At 37.4% G+C, this 22,511-nt stretch overlaps 3 protein-coding genes across 3 annotated transcripts in view; all 3 read left to right on the top strand.

Annotated features, from left to right (window-relative positions):
* Positions 1-22,511, top strand: part of LOC136814452 (uncharacterized) — a 792,139-nt gene that overhangs the window by 165,960 nt on the left and 603,668 nt on the right. The gene's annotated exons all lie outside the window — the stretch shown is intronic.
* Positions 1,065-6,586, top strand: LOC136814421 (uncharacterized). The gene is made up of 11 exons (XM_067070965.1): positions 1,065-1,370; positions 1,530-1,653; positions 1,773-1,910; positions 2,144-2,353; positions 2,513-2,703; positions 2,940-3,030; positions 3,257-3,524; positions 3,859-4,039; positions 4,257-5,427; positions 5,718-5,742; positions 6,003-6,586. The coding sequence occupies exons 1-11, from the start codon at positions 1,090-1,092 to the stop codon at positions 6,191-6,193; spliced, it is 2,871 nt and encodes a 956-aa protein (XP_066927066.1). The 5' UTR covers positions 1,065-1,089; the 3' UTR covers positions 6,194-6,586.
* On the top strand, positions 6,795-8,049 carry LOC136814313 (methionine-R-sulfoxide reductase B1-like). The gene is made up of 3 exons (XM_067070838.1): positions 6,795-6,929; positions 7,289-7,452; positions 7,901-8,049. The coding sequence occupies exons 1-3, from the start codon at positions 6,875-6,877 to the stop codon at positions 8,012-8,014; spliced, it is 333 nt and encodes a 110-aa protein (XP_066926939.1). The 5' UTR covers positions 6,795-6,874; the 3' UTR covers positions 8,015-8,049.

Here is a 22,511-nt window from a genome sequence, read left to right as displayed (position 1 = left end):
TGTTAGTATTAGTTAGGTAGTTCATTTGTTTTGGAATTTTGCTGCTTTGGTTGGTCAGGCATTCGATGGCTATGCAAGTCCCCCTCCACTGATGCAAGTTACCCAACTTCATGGTAGCAAGTTCTCAGGTTTTCAAAGTTTAAATATGTGATGGCAGTTTTCATGAGCTAAATCTTGGTACCATTTTCAAGTTTCCCCAAACTTGCCCTCCTCGAATACTAAGCTGGTACATAATTTGTTAATTATATTGAGGCAGTGGGCAGTTTGGCAAATGGGTGCTCTTATTCTTTTATTGGCGTTGTCCATTTTGAAGGAATAAACTATTTTTTTAAGTGAAAATTCATTTGTCATAGTCTTTGTTGCAGAAATGTTGGCGCTTTATTTAAAAGTGCTGAATTTTATGGGTACAAAAATACGACTGTGTACCAAACTGATTGTGGCAAACATTCTCTCAAGAATTTATTAAAAAGCCCACTCAAGGCACATTTTCATGCTGTTTTTTAATAAACTTCCAACTGACAAAAAACAAAGAATGATGTGGTTGGAGCCTGAAATTCTCATAGATCATTTTGCATAGGTACAAAATAAGGTAGGAACAAAATAATGAAGATCAGCCAATTCTGTGAGAAATTCACTTTCCTGATATTGACTTATTTTTATAGACACTGGCTCTTAAGAACATTTTAAGGCTCAAAATCCGAAAAGTAACAAACATTCAATTTAAGCTTCAAAAGAAAAAATGTTCATATGTGTAAATGGTAGCGGACAACCTTTTTATGAGGCCTAGAAAATTTCTGGGAAATGGGATATCTAGTTGCTTGGGCAATGGATCTAGGTTGGTCTCTTCATACCACATCTTTTTTCAACTTTGAATTTCAAAAATATAAGGTAACTTCTTCATTGATTGTTAATATGTTGAATTTTGATGGAGGTTCAATTCCATTTGTATATTTGCCTGTACTTTTAGTGCTTTTAAAAATTGCAAAAACAAAACACTTTTTTGGTAACCCAACATGTTTTTAACCACAGGTTTTGGAATAGAATTCAATAACTTTTTATTTTAGAAATAACACAGTTTGCTAACAAAAAATGGGTATAACTGGTCTCTTGCCATTATTGAAAGATATTCAAGTCAAGACTAATGTCTCAAACTTCAAAGGTCAAACTGCTGGTATTGATGCATATTGTTGGCTGCATAAAGGAACCTATGGATGTGCACAGGACCTTATTATGAAAAAACCAACTCGTGCCTATGTTTCATATGTTATGAAGCGAGTTAGAATGTTAATTAATGCTGGAGTTACACCATTGTTGGTTTTTGATGGTGGACATCTTCCTGCTAAGGCTGGTAAAGAGGCTGAAAGAAGAGCGTAAGAATATATTTTGATGGAACTATCTTCTCCCAAAAATTTTAAGATCTTTTATTCTTACCTAATTCTTTTATTACTCATTTATTAAGGTAGTGACTTAATTAGAAAATTTAAAATTTCAGTTTGTTTTGACGATGTATTTTCTTTCTTTTATTGTAGAAGGCGCAAAGAATACAAGGAGAAAGGGATGGCAGCATTAAGGGAGGAAAAGTCTTCAGTTGCTTTTGATTGTTTTCAAAAAGCTTGTGATGTCACTCCTGAAATGGCTTCTCATGTCATTGCAGTATGTATTTCCTTTTTTGTGTTTTTTGTGTTTTTTTTTTATAGAAGCTGCTATAGTTTTGAGGATTAGTTTTTGTTAATGAAATCATTTTTCATATTTTTTCTGGGTATCCTCTTTAGGAATGTGCTAAGCTGAATGTCAGGTGTGTTGTTGCACCTTATGAAGCAGATGCCCAGCTTGCTTATCTTATGATTCAAGGTGTCACTCAGCTCACTATCTCAGAAGATTCTGATTTATTGCTTTATGGCTGCTCTAAGGTATGTTAACACTATCAATAATTTCTTAACTGTTTTACAAACAAATCGTTTTTATAAACTTAGTCTGTCCAACAACAGTCTTTGACAAAAATTTTGAGATAGTAGAATATGAATTTGTCACGTTAAAATGCATTAGTTTTATGTTTAAACATTGGCTATGTAAATAAACAGTTGTCATACTTTTACATGTATCAAAATTACCAAATTGTATCAATTTTTTAAAACCCCCGAAGGTTTTGTATAAGATGGGAAGTGATGGAGAAGGGACACTAGTTGATCTGGTAAACCTTCCTAAAGTTCGTTCAGTCAAGCTATCTCAATTCACTATGGAACAATTCCGTTGGATGTGCATGTTATCTGGCTGTGATTATCTACCCTCAATTAAAGGAATGGGTCTAATCAAAGCCTATAAGCTACTTCAACGACACAAAGCTGCAAAACAGGTATTATGCTATGCCAAATTTTTTGTCCTAAAGTTGTTTAGAATATTTCTTCTTGAATCTCAGCTGAAAGATAACTATGAATTCAGTACTTTGACTCACTATATTATATAAACCTTTTTTTTGAGTAAATGCAAATTTAATGTGTTTTTTTTCTCCTAGGCTATAAAAGCACTGAAGCTTGATCGTAACCATTTTGTACCCCCAGATTATGAAGAAAACTTTCGTAAATCTGAAATGGTATTCAAATATCAACTTGTGTTTGATATTCAATTAAGAAGATGTGTACGTTTAAGAGATCATGAAGAAAATGATCCTGATTTGAGTGAAGAAGATTTAGATTTTGCTGGACCGTATCTTTTCAAATGTTCGCACTTTCTAGAAAGAACCTGTAGTATTCAGTTGCAAGTCTATTGCATTGAAGCGTGTATCCAATTAGTCAAATAATGCCTTTTAGCTTCGGAGGAAATAATCATAAGGCCTGATTCATGGGTTTTAGAATCATTTTTGTGTTAAAACTTTTCAATAAACTTTGTCAATCGTTATTTCAAAAAATATGTTATTCTTTAACTATTGAATTGGTTCACAGTAAAGTTCCACAGATCAAAGCTCTTGCAGTTGCTCTAGGTAACATTGATCCAATCAGTGGAAAAGATATTGGAAATTTGGAAGACTTTGCTGTAAGAATTATTTTTTTTACTTGATCCTTTAAAAAAAAAAAGAAGCTTTATAAAATGAAATTAACAGTAGTCAGGAAAGACCTTACTCTGGATTTCTTTATGGTTTGTCTCGAAAAGGATTGTTAATCAAAACCAGTTCTTGTTATGTGTAGCAGTGCAATTATTTACCTCAAGGACAGGGCTTACTCGAAATTTCTTTATAATCTTCCTTATCTCCTTTCTTTAGAGTGGAAAAGTTGAGATGTTTCAGAAATCAACAAGCTGGATGGCGACAGCAAACATCAAAGCGAGAGAACCAAAATTCAGAAGCAATGCTTCTGCTAGTAGATCACAAGGCTTTTCATCACAAGAATCATTAGCATCATCACCTGATCTGACGCCACCTTCAACTGATTCAGTAGGCTCCCAAGATGATCTGTCAACTAAGAAGAAACTTTTTGAAACAAGCCCTCAAGCTTGTGCTACGAAATCCCTGAAAAGATTGAGCAGCGAATGTAAGCTTTAAAAATTTCAATTTTTTTTAATAGAAATGTTTGTATAATGTTGCAACCAAAAAGTCTTTGGTTGTTAACGTGAAAATTTGATATGAAGTGGGTTTGATTAATGATAAAATACCTTTAGGGAACTAAATTTTACTTGGTGGGGATTAATGTTTTTTTGTGAATATTTTTTGCTTTTGTCATCCATGTTTGCCTATGAGAGTGATTCCAATTTTCAATAAGACGTTTCTTTTGCATGATGGACATTATCACAAAAGTAAGCTCCATGGAGATTTCATATTCCCCTTGCTGATTTCTGTATTTTTTGTTTTGTTGTTTTCTCTTCCAGTATCTGAAGAGAACACGAGTAGTGTGAGCAATTGGAAAAAGTTGTATCAACAATCTGAACCACCAAACAAACGCCTAAATTATCAGGGTGTATTCAAATCTTCAAGTCGACGTAGAAATCCGTTCAACAGAAACAAAACAGTTAATGACGATACGCCTGCAAATACAGTTGTTGTTAGTAGGTAAGGTTCAGCTTCAATGAAAAATACCCCTTTCCCATAAGAAAGTATTTTATACCACAAGCCATGGAACCGTAAGATTTGTCATTTAGTTAGTTTCTTCTTTCCCCATTATAACAGAGTAGGGGTATATCTATCAGTCTAAGTAACTTTCTGGTTATTTTTCAATATTAAGACTCTTATAAACGTCTATTATAAAATTATTTTCGTCTTTAAAAAGGTATTTTTCAGACGAGGCTGCAGAGCCTGAACCAGCATTGCCAGCAGAAGTTGCTGATGATCATGTACAAGAAGATATACCCAACACTCCTCCAAGCAGTAAGAAGGAACATGACAGCCCAAAAGGTTCTCCATCCATAATCCAGCAATCACCAAGTCGCTCAAAAATGAATGGAAGCTTCCTTGATTATCTTGATAAAACAGATTGTAAAATTTCTAATCCAATTAGAACCAACCAAAAGAAAAGACTGTCTTTGAGGAGGAGTCCAAGAAAAGCTCCCAGTCAAACTAGAATCGACTTTGCTGCTAAGGAGAATTGTACGATCAAAAAGAAACTTTTAGAAAAGGATGATTCGACTTCACGAGAACCTTTAAAAAAGAAGGATGAGATGAATTCACCTTCAAAAGAAGAGGATATCATAGATTCCCAAATAGATAAAAAGGGCGAATTGGATCGAAAACTTTCCATAGATGAAGGAGAAGGAGAAGGGAAGCCAGAAGCTTTCATTGATTTTGAGATCAATGAACAAAACCAAGACGACAATATTGTTATTAAGGAGGTAGAACCGATAAAAAAAGACGAGAAACCTGCTCTGTTTTATATTGCAGATGATGATAGCAATCAGAATGACAAAATGCTTGAAAAAGCTGAAATAAAAGTTTTATGTGAAGATTCTATACTCGAAGATGAAAATGAAGATGATAATGAAGATGAAGATAAATCCGTGAGTGATGAAAAGTCTGCTCATTACCAGGAAAAGAAACTTATTAGAACTCCTGACTATAATGAAAAATCTAGTGAAAGTCAATTAAATTCTCAAAATGATGAGAATAAAAAGCAGAATATTTTATCACAAAACAGCCAATCGTCTAACAATTCACAGGAAAATTGGAACAAACCAAAAACGATTAAACTTGGTCTCAGTAGAGCTAATTGTAATGGGAAAGGAGCTAGCTCTTTTATCAATAAAAGCGAAAAATCACAAAAGATTACAAACATGTTAAGTAAATTTAAAAATATTTCTAAAGAGCCATCAGAAGAATCTTCAAAAGACATCACTTCATCTTGCAAAGAAGATTCTCCAGTTGTAACCCTAAAGAATGAAAGCTTATTAACACCAGCAGTTGGTCTGTGTGGACAAAAATCGACCTCCTGTTCATCTTCATTGAAGGTATAGTCACATGCTATTCTTTCTTTCATTGCAAACATAAAACGATGTCAAAATTTTCCTCTCTAAAAAAAGACTTCTCATCGAGGCTTTCAGCTAAAGAGTGCAAAGTTTCTGCTTCAACCCCAGCACGGTGCTCAGCATATAGGAGAAGGATCAAGGGTAAATGGAAAAAATCCCGGGGAAAGGGTGACGCTCTCTTCCACCCTACCAAGGCCATTATTATACATAATTATGTGAAAATTTGGTTAAATATTCTATACAATCTTTAAATTTTCCATTTTTTTCTCCAGGGCTCAAGAAGCAGCATTTTAAATGGTAAGATTTAGCTTTGTTATTTAATATTTTATTTTTCAAGTGAGTGACGTCAAAATTGTGAATATTTTGCAATTCTTTGGTGTGGGCTGTTCAGAAGAGATGTGTAAAATATGAAAACCATGTACTTTTTAGTTTTTTTAATGGAAGATAACTTTTAAAATATTGATACATGGCTCTGGTTCTTAAATCGAGCACTGTTATGGCATTGATTTACCACACTTGTTTTAAAATATAAAACCTTTCAAAATTTAACTTTTCAGGACCAAACAAACGAAGCAGACCCATCGGACTAAGCAAAAAGAAAAATACTTCAACTTTATCTTCTACGACCGATGGCAAAATACAAGCTAAACTCTCATTCAATAAATTTGCTTACCAGAAAAAGTCATCACTCACAGCCACCAAAAGTAAAATTTCAACTGATGACGAAGGGGTTATTTGTTTGGATTAAATCAAATATAAAGATAATTGAGTGGTTAACGAGGGTTTCAATATAAAGATTTGAATTAGTACCACCTGTCTCGATTATTCAAGTTTTAGATACATCAAGCTTAGTTTTAAGAGGCTTCCGGCTTATTTATGTTTTAAAAATGTTCAAAGATGGATAAATTTCGTTAACTTAATTTGAAAATTATTTTAAACTTAATTTTATCTTCCGCAAGCTACCCTCGTTCCCAGACCACTCACATACCTCCCTACATCCTCAATTAATTAGTTCTATTTTTGTTTTTAAATAGTTATCAGTTCAATATGATATGTATATTTTTTCTTTTGAATTGTTTTTATCCATACTAGAAATCTTTTAGAATATATTTTAATAGATAAGTGCTATGAATTATGTGAAGTTTCACACTTTTACAATTTTAACAAAATTTCTATTTGATTTCTCATCTTATCCTGAAAAGTTTATATTACAATTTGTAACTGATCCTTTTAAAGAACTTGCTCTGTATCTAAAAATTTAAGAGTTTTGATAATCCCTCTTACTTCGTTCTGCACTAAAATTAAATCTGTTGAAGAAATTATTAAAATATATTTTATGTTACAGTAAGACCAATAACAAATTTACTAAAGAAAAAGAACAACAGTCATTTAATAATAAAGAACATATTTGTTTGATGCTTAATTCAAAATGACGTATTGTGCCAATCCACACAACCAAAAGTTTAAAGACCATTTCCAAGTTGGTAAGAAGCAATTTTTTTAGAATACTCCTTTTACTTGTGTCTACTCTAAAACAGGACTTGTTCATGCCCCTTTAAGCAAGCTTCATACGTGAACTAAAATCATTTGCTTTGTTTCCAAACTTGTTTTCAGATTGCTCATTAGAGCTTCAACAGCTCATTGCCTATCTAATTCTTCCAGTTGGATATCTTATGTGTACAATTGAAAAGTGCAGTAATACAAAACTCTGAGAAGCGTACTTTTTTCGTTATAATGAAAGATATCGTTTAATATTTTGCTTGGCTCTGATAAAAGCACACTACAATATCAATCACAGACACAGCAAAAGGAAAAATATTTCATCTTTCTCATCTTTTACCAGGAGTCTACTTATGTTCACAATGTGATACTCAACTGTTCAATGCCAAATCCAAGTATGCACATGGTTCACCGTGGCCTGCATTTAATGAGCCTGTAAAAGAAGGTTTATTTCGTAAAGAAGTAGAAACACAACCTCAAACGTCCAGTGATAAACCCTCAATGAAGGTACTGTTATAAAATATGTCGAAAAGAATCATGGGTAATACAAAAGACCACCGCTCTCTGACAAAGATTTTTTGTTGGTCTAAAATTTGAATGTAGAAACCTCTAATTAATGGGAAGCCGTTACGAGGGCGTAATTAGTCCTGATTACCTATGATTCATTTCGACCGTGAAATCGATCTTAGAGTGTCACCCTTTCGTCCATTCGTTTTCATTTTCTGCTCTCTCCACAAGCTTCTTTTCCTTTATATTCTTCGCCACGGTATGACGTCAAGAAGTGGTTGAAAACAGTTTTGTTCGCCCCTCAAATCGTATCGGCTGAAAGGTACATTTAAATTTTAGAGGCGAAGAGCCGGAACGCGGGTTTGGAGTTATAAACGATAGTCACAGAGTATGATATTTTGTATTTTTATTTTCACTGATGTCTTCACTCCTTAAATCCTTTCTTCAGATTTTTTGTATAAAATGTGACAACATTCTTGGACACGAGTTTCTTGGTGATGGACCAGATGGTGGATCGAGATTTTGAATTTTATCTGATTCACTCAAATTTGTTGCTCAATAAAATGGTTTGTATGCATCAAATATATTGTTTTCTTGTGTAGTAAGACAACCACTCATTCTAGATGCCTTTATAATATTGCAAAGAAGATGTAACTCATAACACCTAGGAACTTACTGGAATTTTTTCAAATGCTCATTCTAGATGTCTTGCATAAGACTCCAGGGAACATGATACTCATGGTAGCACCTAGGAACTTACTGGATTTTTTTTTTCATAAACATGATATTCCTTTACACACTATAAATAGGCTGACTACCTGTTTCACGCTATATTTTCGAACTTTCGATCTTCAAAACATTCAAATAATTTAAAAAACACAAAAACACACTTCCTATTATATTGGAAGCCCGATCCAGTTAAGTAGTTAGAGATGTGTGATCCTTTCCTCTGACATTTTAAACCCAAAATAGAAGTAGTATATTCATTCAAATAATCCCCAACGGGCTTTTCCAGAAATAGTCCGTGCACCCCCCCCCCCTGTTGAGGATATCGGATATCCAGGGGGTTAACGATTTTTTATTCAAAAGTGGATATCCGGGTTCGATACTTCGAAAAATCAATATCCTCAACAGTGGGGGTTAAATATTTTCTGGAAAAGCCCAATAATGATTGACATGATTCTAAATAATAATTTGTTATTTACGTATTTTTTTAATTTTCGTTTTAGTTTGCTTGGTCTGCACTACTTCAAATTATAAAGTACAGTAGTTATTATGAAGATGTTTACTGAAAGCTCAAATGTTTTGATGCTGGTGAATGTCTGATGCCATCCAACGCAACACCATCGAACATTGGCCTGGGCTGTTCCATGAAACTTCCATACCAAGGGGTGGACGAACCTTTTCAAGGCAAAAAAGACTCTTAGACATGTGTAGAAATACCTGCTGGAGATGGCAAAATTTGCAAAAGAACCCTTGGAAAAAATTATTTTCATACCTTAAAAGTGAGGGTGGACGAACTAAAATCAGTCTTTTACCCTCTGGAAATTTTAGGATAACCTTTTACCTCCTGGAAAGATGAAAATCCCCTGGAGAATCTTCTCCAATTACCCCCTGGAAATGTTCGTCCACCCCCTGGATGGATATAAGATGGAATGGTCCATTGTTTGTATCTTTTCTTTTGTGTAAACCTTCTATCTAGATATTTTATACAGAGGCCTTTTTTAAATATCTTTTAGCAGTAGAATACTTTGTGTAACGCACCTGTATATACGCATAAACATCATTCAAAAGTCAATACTTATCTATCTTTTCATCCCTTCCTATTCCTTGGGATCCTGAAAATTTCATCAATGTATATTCTAAATTAGATGCATTGATGTCAAGCTTAAAGCCTTTAAACAAGTCTAACCTGTTATCACAGTCAATTTATTGTATGGTACTGTTGCCCAATTTCACGTTAGACAAAGACAAACGATAATCAACGTTCCATATCTCTCGCTAGTCTCATTAATAAAGATTATTTAATTCGTTGACTATATATGACGTCATATGTATATGGTCAAATATGTTAAAAAAAACGAAATCAGTTATCTTGCGTGGTCAGAGTTCCCTCCTTGATGGGGTGTTCCAACATATTTTAGCCATAATCATATCTAATCTCTCTGGCCCTGATTAATATAATACATTTTTTATGGTTTTTATAGGAAATAATATACTAAGATATACATTAAGATAAGATTATTATCGAAGGCTGAGAAGCAGTATAAAGGCGAAAGAGGAAAATGTTAAAACTCGGAGATTCTTCCTGCATGTACGTGAGTTCTTTTTTGTTTGTTTTTAAAAGCATTTTTGTGTACTATCAAGGACTAGTTTTATCTTATTCTAGGTCTAATCTTAAAGGTTTCGTTTCTAAATAAGAGTGATATCGTGTGCTTACCCATCACTTTTGATTTACAAGCTTTTTCATATTGGATTGACATGGAAGTGGAGCAAGATTGGTCAGAAGAAGGAAAAGAAAAACATGCTTATCAGTATAGTATACCAATAGGCAGACACTGTCCTGATATGAAATATGTGTCTGTTTTGAAATGGGAACACTTATGTAGAAATAAAACCTTTAACGTTTGTTGGCTATTTCAATATAGTCCGAATGTTTTTGTTTCATCTGATTTCTACATTGACTTTTCAAAGATTATTGAGCAGGAGTTTTTTCCCATGAATATTAGGATATATGTGAGAATGAATTTCACTTTTCGTTTTATTAATAAAATGAACGTTTTTTTCTATTTTCAGGACCACATCCTGATTAACAAACACTAACAAAATGTCTGCGAAAAAACTTGCTTAATGACAAAGGTATTCTTACCATTCCGGTTTTTTATTACTACTATCATTACAGTTCGTTTTTATATTATATGTAGTGTATGCATAGTTTTATGTAGTATATATATATCCAACCTTATTTAAAATCAATCATCATTCAAAATAGACCTTATCGGGGTTTTTGATTTTTCTAAAAAAGCGATGCATTGTGGGATTGTTTCGAGTGTATTACAATAGAAATCTCTTAGGAATTCCTCGAGGGAATTCTATTGTAATACACTGGAAACAATCCCACAATGCATCACTTTTTTAGAAAAATCGAAAACTCCGATAAGGTCTATTGTTTTGTTCTTAAAACTTCGCCATCGAAAGCTGACTTATATGGTTTGTTCTTACAAAAAATTGTTCTAAAACGATAGTCAAAATAATGCCTTGAAGTTTTAAAGTAGGTCTAAAATCTTTTTATGAAGAAAATAATTTTTAATACTTCTATCATTTGACATTTTGTTCAAATGAGCAAATCATTGACTGCGAATAGTCGGATTTTTTTGTCATTTTCAGTAACCTATATAATTAATCTTATTAGCTGATGGCCAATTAAAATGCATTTTAATCGAGTGCCTTAAGCTTGATATTATTAATAAGAAAATGGCACAATCTTAAAGATAGCATTTAGGTTACCACGCAACCATTATCTAGCATGTCTCTCTTGAGGGAAAGTTGACTATTTTAAGTCGATTAGCAATTTTGGTCGGACATGCCATTCGTACATCTGTTGTTTAGAATTGAAAAGTATTTGTTAAAGGTTATGTTTTTAAGTTAGAGTGATATCGTTTGCTTATTCATCAATTTTAATTCACAAGCTTTTTAACATTGGATTGACAGGAATGTGGAGCAAGATTGGTTAAAAAGAGGAAGAGAAAAACATTTTTTTGCTTATATAAGCATAGTATAACAATAAGCAGACACTGTCCTGATATGAAATGTGTCTGATACGAAACGGGAACACTTAAGTAAAAATAAAACCTTTAAAAACTGGTCCGTTCTTTACTGACTCTTTTCGTTACATTAGCTAAATAAAAAGTACGAAGTTTGCTTACTTTATCTATCTTTTGTTATGATTTTATGCATTATGACTGAAATTTAATAGTATATTAGAGTAAGCTCTACAAAACTGAAGATGCGGCCAGAATGTCTCGCTTGTCTTTTTGAAACACCTAGGACAGGTTAGATTAGCGATTTCTGGAGATGTGACTGCCACTGTCAAAAAAATTATTCAATCTTGATTAATTGGCTTTTGACAGCACAAAAGGTTGCTGGGGTCTGAATGGAAGGTTTGAGGATGGGAAAACATTCCACAGTTTTCTCTAATAACCATTAGATACTTTCGGTTTGAATCAAAGGCCGTTGAGTGCTTGAAATTTGTTGATATCTAATTAGCAGTTAATAACCTTTGTGCTTATGATAAACTTTTATTGTAATTAGCTCATTCTTGTTTTTTCAGTCTTATCACTGACTCTAATTTCTGCTCTTGGGATCGATTGTATTGATTTCAAGATCTTTTTGGTTTTAACTTTTTTTTTGGGTATTGCTGGTGATCAGAACTGGTTGAATTCTCATTTCCGTATAACTCTATTCCAAACAATTATCGGTATCGGTCCTTTGGCAACATTCGTTTTATTTTTATACTCTCTGTTCACCCTGTTTATTTACATGTTTTGTTTATTATTTACTTTTTGTTTAAGATGGTATGATACCGTTTCGATCATATTCAATCTTTTTATTTCTCAGGATGATGCTTATTTCATGATTCAGAGGATATTTAAAAAGATAATATTTTATGAAGCATAGTTCAATCTAAATCCATTCGCAAATTTACTCTTTCTCTCTATTAGAAAAACAACAGCTATCAGATAATTTGCTTATTTATCGGTGTTTATCTGATGCCAAAGTTCATCTTTGTATTATTCATCGAAATTTCTCCCGGGCACTTTAGCCTGGTAACAGTTACAAGCACACCTATTAACACTATCATAAGCTATTATGGGGCAAAGTTTAATGTTTTTTGAACTAACATTCAAAGATTTGACCCTCCAAAGTTCGAACCAAATCTCTTCCTTCTATTTACGGTGGGGTTGTTAGATAGTCGTTTGATATATATTTTAGCTGCTATTATTGAAGTGCTCAGCCTTTTGTTTTTGCGTTTAATAGTGAATTTTATCATCATTTTGGAACTGTAATTTGACATTTCTTAATTTGAGGTTTATTATGGGTTGACGTTTTTCTTTAGCCCCCATCCCACGCCAAAAACACACGATTTATTAACTAATTTTCCAACACGACGTCATGGTGTTTAAAGGAGGAAAGGGGAGTTCACACTTCTTTGCTACATAACACATTTTTTTATTATTTGGTCTTCACTTATTATCTTCTTACATATTTTTTGATCTTTTTCCAGTTTCTTCTTCTGGTTCAACTTTCTTCAATTTTGTTGATATTTTGTTCATCGTATAGTTTAAAACAGAAAGCAAATTGATATAAACTTTCGCTTTTTTTCTTCATTTTCATCATTTTCATTTCTTTTTCTTTGCTGTTTTGTTCTTGTAATTTGGATGAGGAAGAAAAGGGGGGGATGGTGGGTTTTCCTCGGGGGGTGTTAGCCCAAATCGGCAGTCGTTGTGTGGGTCAATGAAATAGGGGGGGTGGGGGGGGGGTGGGGGGGGGGGGGGGGGGGTGGATGAGTAGGTGGGGGGTGGTGTGTGGGAGGGTAAGAGGGCGGCCGTTCACTTTGCTTGTGGGGTGAGGGGGGGAAGGATGGGGGTTGTGTAGTGTGGGGTAGTTTGGTAGATCAAGTTGGTTAAGGGGAAGGGGAGTCTGGGGTGGGGGGGGTGGTTATCGAGTTCGGTGTGTGGGGGGGTTGGTGGGTGGGGGCGGTGTGGTCGGGAGAAGTGGTAGTTGACAACGGGGGGGGGGGGGTGGGGGGGTGGTGGTTGGGTGGTTTTGGGGGGGGGGGGGGAGGGGGGGGGGTGGTGCGTTTGTTGGTTTTGAGGATCTTTAGAGGGAGAAGGGTTTGTCGACGATTTTGGCGTCGGAGGGGATATGTGTTTCTGTAGTTGGTATGCTTTGGGAAGGGTTTGCGCAGGGGGGAGGGGTGCGGTGGTAGCAGGTGTAGGGGGCGGTTGGGTGGTGTAGGGTGAGCGGCGGTGGTTAGTTAGGAGCTTAGTTGGTGCTGGGATGGACGTGTGGTCGACGAGTGGGCATGTGAAGCAGAGAGTCGAAGCAGGGGGGGTGGCGGGCTGCGGGGGTGGGGGGGGGGGGGGTACTGGAGGGGTGTGGGGGTGGTCGTGAGGTGGTGCGGGGTTGGGGGGGTGGGGGGGTTAAGGATACGGGTTGTGTTGGGGTGGGCGGGGGGCGGGCGGATTTTGTGGTTAAAGAGATCGTACGGAGCGGTCAGTGGTGTGGGGGAGAGGGGGTGGGGGTGGGGTTGGGGGGTGGGATTTGGTCAGAGAGTATTGTAAATTTAAAAAATGAAGTGGCGAGGGGGTTAGGGTAGTGGCGCCCGGAGAGGAGGGAGTTGGGTGAGGATCGCGTTGTGGGTGAGTCGGGCTGGTGTGCGTACTATTAGGTGTTTCGGGTGTGTTGTATTGTTGGGTCTGTGGTGGCATGGGTAGGAGGGTGTGATGGGTGTGGGTGGGGGGGGGTGGTGTGTGGGTGTTGGTTTTGTTGGGGGTGGGGGGGTTTTTTGTGTGTGGTTGGGTTGTTGGTGGGTGGGTGGGGGGGGTGTTGTTTTGTGTGTGTTTTTTGTGTTTTTTTGTGTGGTGGTGTGTGGTGTGTGGTTTTTTGGTGTTGGTGTTGTTGGGTGTGTGTGTGTTGTTGGTTTGTGTTGTGTGGTGGGGGGGTGTTTTGGGTTTTTGTTGTGTTGTGGGGGGTTGGGGGGGGGTTTGGGGTTGTTTTGTGGAGGGGGGGGGGGGGGTGTGGGGGGGGGGGGGGGGGGGGGTGGGGGGGGTGGGGTTGTTGGTATGGGGTGGTGGTTGAGGGTAGTGATGTTGGGGGTTTGTGGTGGTGTGGGGGGGTGTGTGTGTGTTAGGGTTGGGGGGGTGTGGTGCAGGTAGTGACAAGTCGGGCAAGTATAGATAGGGTCTCTAGTAGGATAATATTAAGTTTATGGGTAGTGCCAGAATACTAGAAAAGAGGCGAGAGTTGAGGGGGTTTGTTAGGTGTGGGTGTGTGTTATGTTGGGGTTGGGTCATCTAGTTTCTTCTGTAGTGGGGGGGCGGGGTTATATGTTTGTGTGGTGTTAAGTGTGGTGGGGGGGACGAATAGTTAAGAGGACTCGAGGCTGGTGCGTATGGGTAGTGTGGTTGAGGGGCGTCTGGCGTATTATAGCGCGTACGGTGGTATTAGTGTGTCTCTGATAGACGTGTTGGGTTCTTTGGTTGGAGTGTATAAGTGGTGATGTAGTGTGGGTTGAGGGTGTGGGGAGTGTTTTGGTGGGTGTGTGTGTGTGTTTTGATGTGTGGGGGGAGTGTGTCATATGCTGGGTGTGCGTGTCTCACATAGAATGGTATTTGTGGGGGTTATGGTTTTACGTCTCAGAGGGAGGGGGTAGTGGACGCGTAGAGTTACGATCTCAAGAGTAAGATATGTGCATGTGGTGTTGCTTCTGAGTATAAGAGAGAGGTGTGGGGGTCGGGAAGGGCGGGTGGTAAAGATAGACCGGAAAGGTCCACAAGTAGTGGTGGGTGTGGTGGTGGTCCGTAGAGACCGACAGTGATAGAGGAAGGTGCTGTGTGTGAGAAACGGTCGGGTGCAGCTGTGGGTGGGTGTTGGTGTGGGAAAGCAGGTTGTAGGTGGCGGTGCTAGGTGGTCGGGGTGGTGTGTGTTGTGTAAGTTGCCCAGGCCGTAGGTGCTGGGGATAAGCGGAGAGGATAGATTAGTTTGGGGGTGTTGGTGGGGTTGGGAGTGGGTGGGTGGAGAGGGTGGTTGTGGGGGTGGGTGTGTTGTGGTTGGTTGTTGTGTATTGTGTGTGGGGTCTGAAAGGTTGGTGTGTTTTGTGGGGTTTGAGGCGCTGCGCAAGAAGGTTGGTTGGTAGATATGGATCGGTGTATGGTGAGAAGTGTGTGTGTGTTGTTTGGGTGGTTCGAGTCTATAACGAAGGGGGGGGGGTGTGGAAGGGGGAGGGGGGGTTGGGCTGTCTGTCAAAAAGTTGGCGAAGAGGAGACATACTCAGGGTAGTCACACACAAAAAAAAAGACTGAAAAAAAAGTGAGGAAGTGGGCGTCATGGGTGTGGTGTGGTGTTTGGGGGAGACATGAGAGAGTGTGCTGTGGGGTGTAAGAGAGATGAGCAGGGGTGGTGCGGGATATGAGTGCGGAGTTTGAGTGAGGGGTGTGGGCGGGGTGGCTGGGCGCTGGTGACGGGGGTGGCCGGGGGTGGCGCAGGGGTGGCGTCTCGGCACTGGGGGGGTGCTGAAGGAAGAAAAAGGGAAAGGACCGCGATGCGTGACCATTGGTGTCTGTGGGGGGGGTGGGCGCGGGGGGGGGGGGGGTGGGTGAGGTGTCTATGTGAGACAACTGACTCGGGTGGGCGCGCGCGGCGCGGGCGGGGTGGGGTGTGGGTTCAGTGAGGAGGGGGTGAGGTCCGGGCCCGGTAGGTGAAGGGGCGTGGGGGGTGTTCTAAGAAGCGGGTGTCGACACAAGGTCCATGACATGAGGACGTAGGTCAAAAGAGATGGGGGTCCAAAACGTAGTAAGGAAGAAAAGACGGTGTAAGCCAAAGGGGCATGGGAAAAGTGCGAAAGGTTTCCAGTGTTGGAATATTTAGAAGAAAAGCAGAAAGTTGCATCCAGCGTGAAAAGGGAAGGAAAACAAAAAGATGGGCATATTTCCCACCCCCCCCCCCCCCTATTACCACTGGGCTAATAATGGATTTTAACTACCCTACGGGGGGGCCCCAAACCTCCTGGTGACACTAAGGTACCTTAAAAATGAATCAAACAATGATGCCCAAACCCTCTAAGCCATTTCAAACTAGGTCAAGATTGTGCAATTTAAAGATATCTCAGACAATGCTAAAAGGCAACACCGTTGGTGGCCACAGAAAAAACTACCTAGAGCTTGAAAGCTAGGAAATATTGTTGAAATGAAATTGAAAAAGAATCCAGAAATAAAGTAGAGAGTGTTTTTCATGCAGCCAAAAATTGTAAATCTCGGGCCAAGGGAGAAAATGTCAAATTTGAGAGACGGGGGGCCACAGATTACGTAAATCGAAGTCTCCCCGGGAAGACACTACTCCAAGGACCCCGCCCCGGACCGGGACCATATACTCTCGGGTACCTAATACCGGGATGGAATACAGGGGGGGGAAAAAATCGAAAAGTAGGCGGGGGGTTGGAATAAGAATGTCCTGGGTGGAAAATTCTTGAACAGGAGGCTAATACAGCAGAATCAGTACAAAAGTGGGAACTTTCAAAAACATTTTTCCAAAAATTAATAAGCGGGGGGGTGGTTGGAATAAGAATGTCCTGGGTGGAAAATTAATTAGCGGGGGGGGGCGGCTATTAGGTACCCGAAAGTACAAGGGTAAAAAGGATAAGATTTTAAAAGTGCATGATTTCCTTTTATCTAAAATTCTCCGTACCAGACCCGAGACTCAACAACAAGATTTACTCAGTGAAATCCGTTATTTTTATGATTTTCTAGTATCTAGTTGTCAGTTTTCCAAAACCAAAAACCTCTCATCTCTATGAAAGTTTCTAACGTTCGAGTGAGCAAAACTTTTAAAGATTAAAAGAGTTTTAATGAAATGTATGTACCATCATTTTGTTTAAACTTCCATGATAGAAAATCTATTATCAGCTTAAGATTTCAATTAAGTAGCTCATATTTCTATTTTTGTGAGGCTTGGTTTAAAGAACGGAACTGTTTAAAGTTCATGCAGTGCGGCGGTTCCTCTTATGCTTAATAGCAGGAGCATGAAATCATTGTATTACGCTGAAGACGCGGGTTGTTGAATTTGGGCTTATTTTCAAACCGTTTTGTTCAATATTAGTAAATGTGAGTAAAATGCCTGAAAAGGGCTTAGGTTAGTTTTTCGATACAATTTTAATAGGTCAAACCAAGTTCCCTAACATTTTTAAAGGATTAACTAATCGATATCACTCACTTGCCAGTATGCAAGTTTTTAATATTAAACGATGAAAACTTTTGAGAAATATTTTTCTTTGAAATCATTTGGGGTGATGATGTGTCTGGTTTTGTCAGAGGCACTGAAAAGTTTAATTCTTCTGCCTCGCTACACACAACGTTTTTCACCCAGTAACGTTAAAGGACGTGAACATAAATACGTTGAAAGAACGTTGGTCCAGCTGGTGGCCTTGGTTTATTGAAGGTTCATTGAAGACCCTTCTGGGAAGGTACTAGACACCTTAGGGGTACCGGGTCATGTACCAAATAAAAAAACTACTTTGTTGCATACTTGTGCTAAACCTAGTGGGTGTGGGTTGTGTTGGTGTTTCTTCTTTGTTAATTAACTGTAATATTGCCCTTATATTTTTAATTTGATATTCCAAAATCAATTTCATCGAGCTCATGGAGTTACAGTTATGGGTTTTGCAATTTGCATATTATTGTTTTGTTGATATTGTCTTCAAAACTCGTTAGGGGTCCAACTAGATATTTTATCGGTTTCTTTGTTTCAAAAAATCCAAAATTAAATTCGTTAAAAGAAAACAAGGTTATCAAAAGATATCACAAAAATAAGCGTGAAAAGGTTCGAAAAGTGATTGCTAAAAAACTTTGGTGATACAGGAAGTTTTGAGAAGACAGCAACATCGAAATAAACCAGTCTTCAAAAAAAACATCTTAAAATTCAGCTGCGTTTTAATGTTTGATGAAAGCCTCAAAAAAGACGTTTGGAAGGAAATTAATTATTTTTCATATGTAATGCTTTTTAAGCCATTTTTATTTCTTTCGTGTACCTTTTTGTAGGGGATAATTAGCAATCAAATATATATAGCCCCTTTAAATAGAAACAAAATCTTTCTCGAAATGAAAAAATTGGTCCCATAAAACAAAATGAACTAATATTTGTAGAGCTTTGGCTCTTTTTAACATCCCGTTTATTAATGTATACATAATTTATTACTAACATAATAAATATGTAATATTACCCTTTTTTACCCTTTTTGGGTGCTAAAATTTTTGTTTTATTTTACAATAAAAATTGTTTTATCTCGTTTCCGCGGTAGTGTTTTAAGGAGATTGTCACCATTTTGAGTGATGTCAATAAATAGAAAATGTTTTCTGGGATTTATAACATTTGTGGGATCGAATTGGACAGAAAATTTCATCATAAGTCTTGTATACTGACGTCTGCAGACAAAAGGTTTGTTGCAACTTAGTATGACCTACGAGCCCCATGTTTGTAACGAGATCATATCTTGAGGAGTGGCTGTGGGTTAGATTAAAAGAAACCTTTCTTGCAAAAAGTTGATTTTTTGTGAGTGATGAATCGGCCTGCTCCTTACTTTTCCCGTTACATGAGATTTTATCCTGATTCAACCAACTTGGTGTTTATTTTTCATTTCATCCGATTTTTCCATCTAGCTATTTAGTGAAATTATTAACGTGACGCTGCCAGACTTCATGGGGTAGGATTTTATTTTTCGTTTTTCCTATCAGTAGGATTTCTTTGAGTTCCCGTTGTTTTATTTTTATACAACTGAAGTATTTTTGATAAAAAAAGGGTCCGAGTAGGTGGTCTTGTACTGTTTTAGGTTGCCCTAAAAACCCAAAGAATAGAATATCGTTTGAATTAGCTTTCATCCGAATGTTACAGATGGGTATCTGAAAAAAAATTGATTTCGTCAACATTTCGTAGTTTTACAATGCATCGTGATGGATCTTCATGACATTGAAATCAAATATTTTGAGACCCTGCTGAAACAAGGTTAGAGCCATGCTGGTCGGGCTCAATTAAAACTTATCGTATCGTATTCCACAACTTTGAAGAATTGCACCTGTGAAAAATAATAGCTACCACTCGGGAATTTAAGTGTTACGAACGGGCTAGGATTTACCCTTCTTTAACCATTACAACTAATAATATAAGTTGTTTATAATTTAGAGAGAATAATATCCAAAAAAACCCTAAAAACCGAGCCGACTCCCCTACTGGCGTGTCAGTCTCTGTTCTTTTAAAAAGTCAATATCTGTATCTGTATTGTATCTATCGTTTCAGAAAACTTGTCAAAACTAATATTTATGTTGAGGTGTTTGATAGAAATTTATCTCTGAGGTAGCTTAGTTCATTTGTTTTAGAAATGTTATATGAGATATAAACAGCATTACAAGTCTGTGTATTTTCTGTTAATAATATCGAGTTACTTCTTTCTTTATGATATTTTTGACCCTGCAAAATTTTCTTGGTTTTTATTTGATATGAATCCATTTTGGTTTGGTATAAAATTCTTATATAACTTGTTTCTTGTCTTGAAGGATTCTTCCAAAGACCCCATCTTGATCGAGTTTATCCTTTTTTCTGATTGGTTGATTCGTTCTGCTTGATTCAATTCTATTGGTTTATGCATTCTCAGACTAACAATCTTTTAATGAATTTTAGGCTGTTCATAAGCTGTGATTTATTTTCTTTAATTCTAATTATCTATACCTTTTTGAAAATAAAGGCAGTATTAAGTAATTTGGTATTTAGTGATTTTATGACAGAGAAGAAAGCCTTTGATTTGTAAAATCTCCGAAACCAAACGCCAGTTGCGACTTTGAAGTAAGAGGATTTTCATGGTATGCGTGCGTGTGTCGGCCTGTACATAAGACTTTGTGTACGGTATTGCTTTAATAAGATATATACAGGCGGGTACGCACACAAACGGTTCACTGCGTAAATGGCTTCTGCTTAACTCGCTTATAGTTCTCTTACTTCTCTTCGGAGTAAGTCGAGCATGTCAATGCATGCACGCATTCTACATTCCCAGCTGACACACAACGTTGTTTCGACGTTTATCTAACGTTCACAACATCCATATAACGTTAGATGAACGTTGAAACAACGTTGTGTGCCAGCTGGGTTTGTTTCTTGTGGGAGGTTCTATTTTTGATTTGTTGAAAGTTTTCCTCCAAGATTTGTTTGTTGTTTGGTCGTCTGAAAGCTTGGCTTTTCTTTGGTTTCGTTTGTTTTTAGATTATACCATTGCTACTTTTCAAGGACACTGACCCAGGAGATGTATTAGATTTTACTCAAAAAGCTTTTTTTAATAAGAACCTGTTTCTGATTCGGGTCAATTGTTCTCATTTTTTGGCACTCTTATCTTGCTCTAATATTTATGGTAGAACTAAGATATTTTAGGCTTAGTACTGCTTTTTCATTGATTTTTCCTTTAATTTGCTCTTAAATACTATTCAAGGTTCAGCATTGTTCTCATAAAAGAACATGTGTAAAGAAGTTTACATATTGGAGAATACTTAGTCGGTTCTCATTCCAAAGAAAAATTCTTCAAGGTTTTAATAAGGAAGAGAAAACAAGCTTAACGGTATTATTCGCGTGTAGAAAATCGCTGAAATCTGACATTTATGATTAATAAGAACTGATTTTTTGATTGTTATAGCTTGATAAGAAAATGCCTTGGCAATTAATTTGAGATTGAAGTTCTCATTGTATGTTTTGATCAAGCTTTCATCCAATTAGAATAGAGGTAGCATCAAATTTATGATTTTCAGCTTTTTTCCTGTTTGATATGATGTAGTGAGTTTTTACAGAAGTATATTAATTGGCTTAATGGTATACATGTAGTATCTATCGATTCGAATGTTCTCAAAACACTGAGATAGTTCTTAAAGCCTTTGGAAGATCAGCATTCTCTTTCAACGTGTCTTTGCCAGGTCAGCGAGTTTTTTTCAAACACCCCTGTCTCGTTGATCTGGTGATCTGGTTGAAGTTTTGAAATCCACCGGGATGGCTACGAATATACGGTTCGGCGGAACCGGGTGTGAGGGAGTCTATCCCCTTTTCTATTTGCGCTAGACCTGGGAGATCGAATGCTGGGGTGGAGCGCCTACACCTACTCTAAGCTCCCAGTAACTTACCGCTTAGTTCAGATTACCCAATCTAAGCTACTCATTCGCTGAGTTAGCAGTAACCGGGGATCGAACCCACAACCCTTAGATTCTAAGGCGAATGCTCTACCGACTGAGCTACCCGGCCTCGAATAGTTAATACCTGTACTGAGTTTTTGTTTTTGTTTGTCCCCTCTGAGTGACTTTCACGTTTACCATGACGGTAAAATGTCACTACACTGTGCTTCTGTTTTCCCAATATCTTTTCTCAAATTGACCCAAGTTTGTCAACTAGTGAAAAGGCTTTTGAATATTTTATTTTGGTCTCATAATAAAAAATTAAATTTATAGTCAGAGAGAACTACCTCATCCCTTAACTGGAGAGTGATTGTAGTAAAATTAATTTTCCTTTCAACTGTTTTAGGTGTTTTATAAAACCCAGGTTTTATTTGATATTTGCAGAAATATTTACACTAAAATTTCTATTTATTTTGGAAATTTTTGTCTGTTAGTTTTCAAACAACTTTTTCATTTAGAACGTTTCAGTTTTGGGATTTTTTATTTTCATCAGGGCAGATTTTTTCTGTTTGTTTATCAATTTTCCCTTTTTTATGGAATATCTGGAAAAAGAAAATATTTTCCAAGAATGAAGGTCCCGTTCAACTTTATTAAAAACCTGCCTCGTTCATTTTTCACTCACTTATTTAGCCAGTAAATTTCTACTCGAGTCAGTTGAAGCATTGAGTTTCAAGCCCGAAGGGCTAGAGGCGAGCCTTTAACCCTTCTCAGGCAAGAGAAATTGAAGCCACTTATTTCCCATCCAAAACGCGCATAGAAAGCGCCGTAATCATGACGACAGATTGTATTTAGCGGTTCGTTTGTTTTAGAGTCGACTAACCTTTTTTTAAATCTAGGTATAGATTTTATTTAGTTTTAATCCGGAATTTGTGTAAAAACTACGCGAATGCGTTCTGGATGGGAAATAAGTGGTTTCATTTCCCATCCACGAGTCTCGCCTCTAGCCCTTCGGCCTTTAAACTCGATGAGTTGAAGAGGATGGAATGATCATACATTAGCAGTCGATTTACGCATCGTTGAGGGAAGTGCAAAGAAAATTTCCATCTTTGATGCTTATAAACGAATAGATTGTCAAGTTATGTAAGC

Source organism: Clytia hemisphaerica, unplaced genomic scaffold (assembly GCF_902728285.1).
Source record: "Clytia hemisphaerica strain Z4C2 unplaced genomic scaffold, Clytia hemisphaerica genome assembly, whole genome shotgun sequence".
Taxonomy (NCBI): Eukaryota; Metazoa; Cnidaria; class Hydrozoa; order Leptothecata; family Clytiidae; genus Clytia; species Clytia hemisphaerica.
Note: the sequence above shows the minus strand (reverse complement) of the source record. Positions and strands in the feature narration are given on the sequence as shown.

Coding starts and splice junctions, on each gene's coding strand:
- LOC136814421 (XM_067070965.1), top strand. CDS start 1,090: ATGGGTATAACTGGTCTCTTGCCATTATTGAAAGATATTCAAGTCAAG. Junction 1,911..2,143: donor TGCTTTATGGCTGCTCTAAG/GTATGTTAACAC, acceptor AAACCCCCGAAG/GTTTTGTATAAGATGGGAAG. Junction 5,743..6,002: donor AAGAAGCAGCATTTTAAATG/GTAAGATTTAGC, acceptor TTAACTTTTCAG/GACCAAACAAACGAAGCAGA.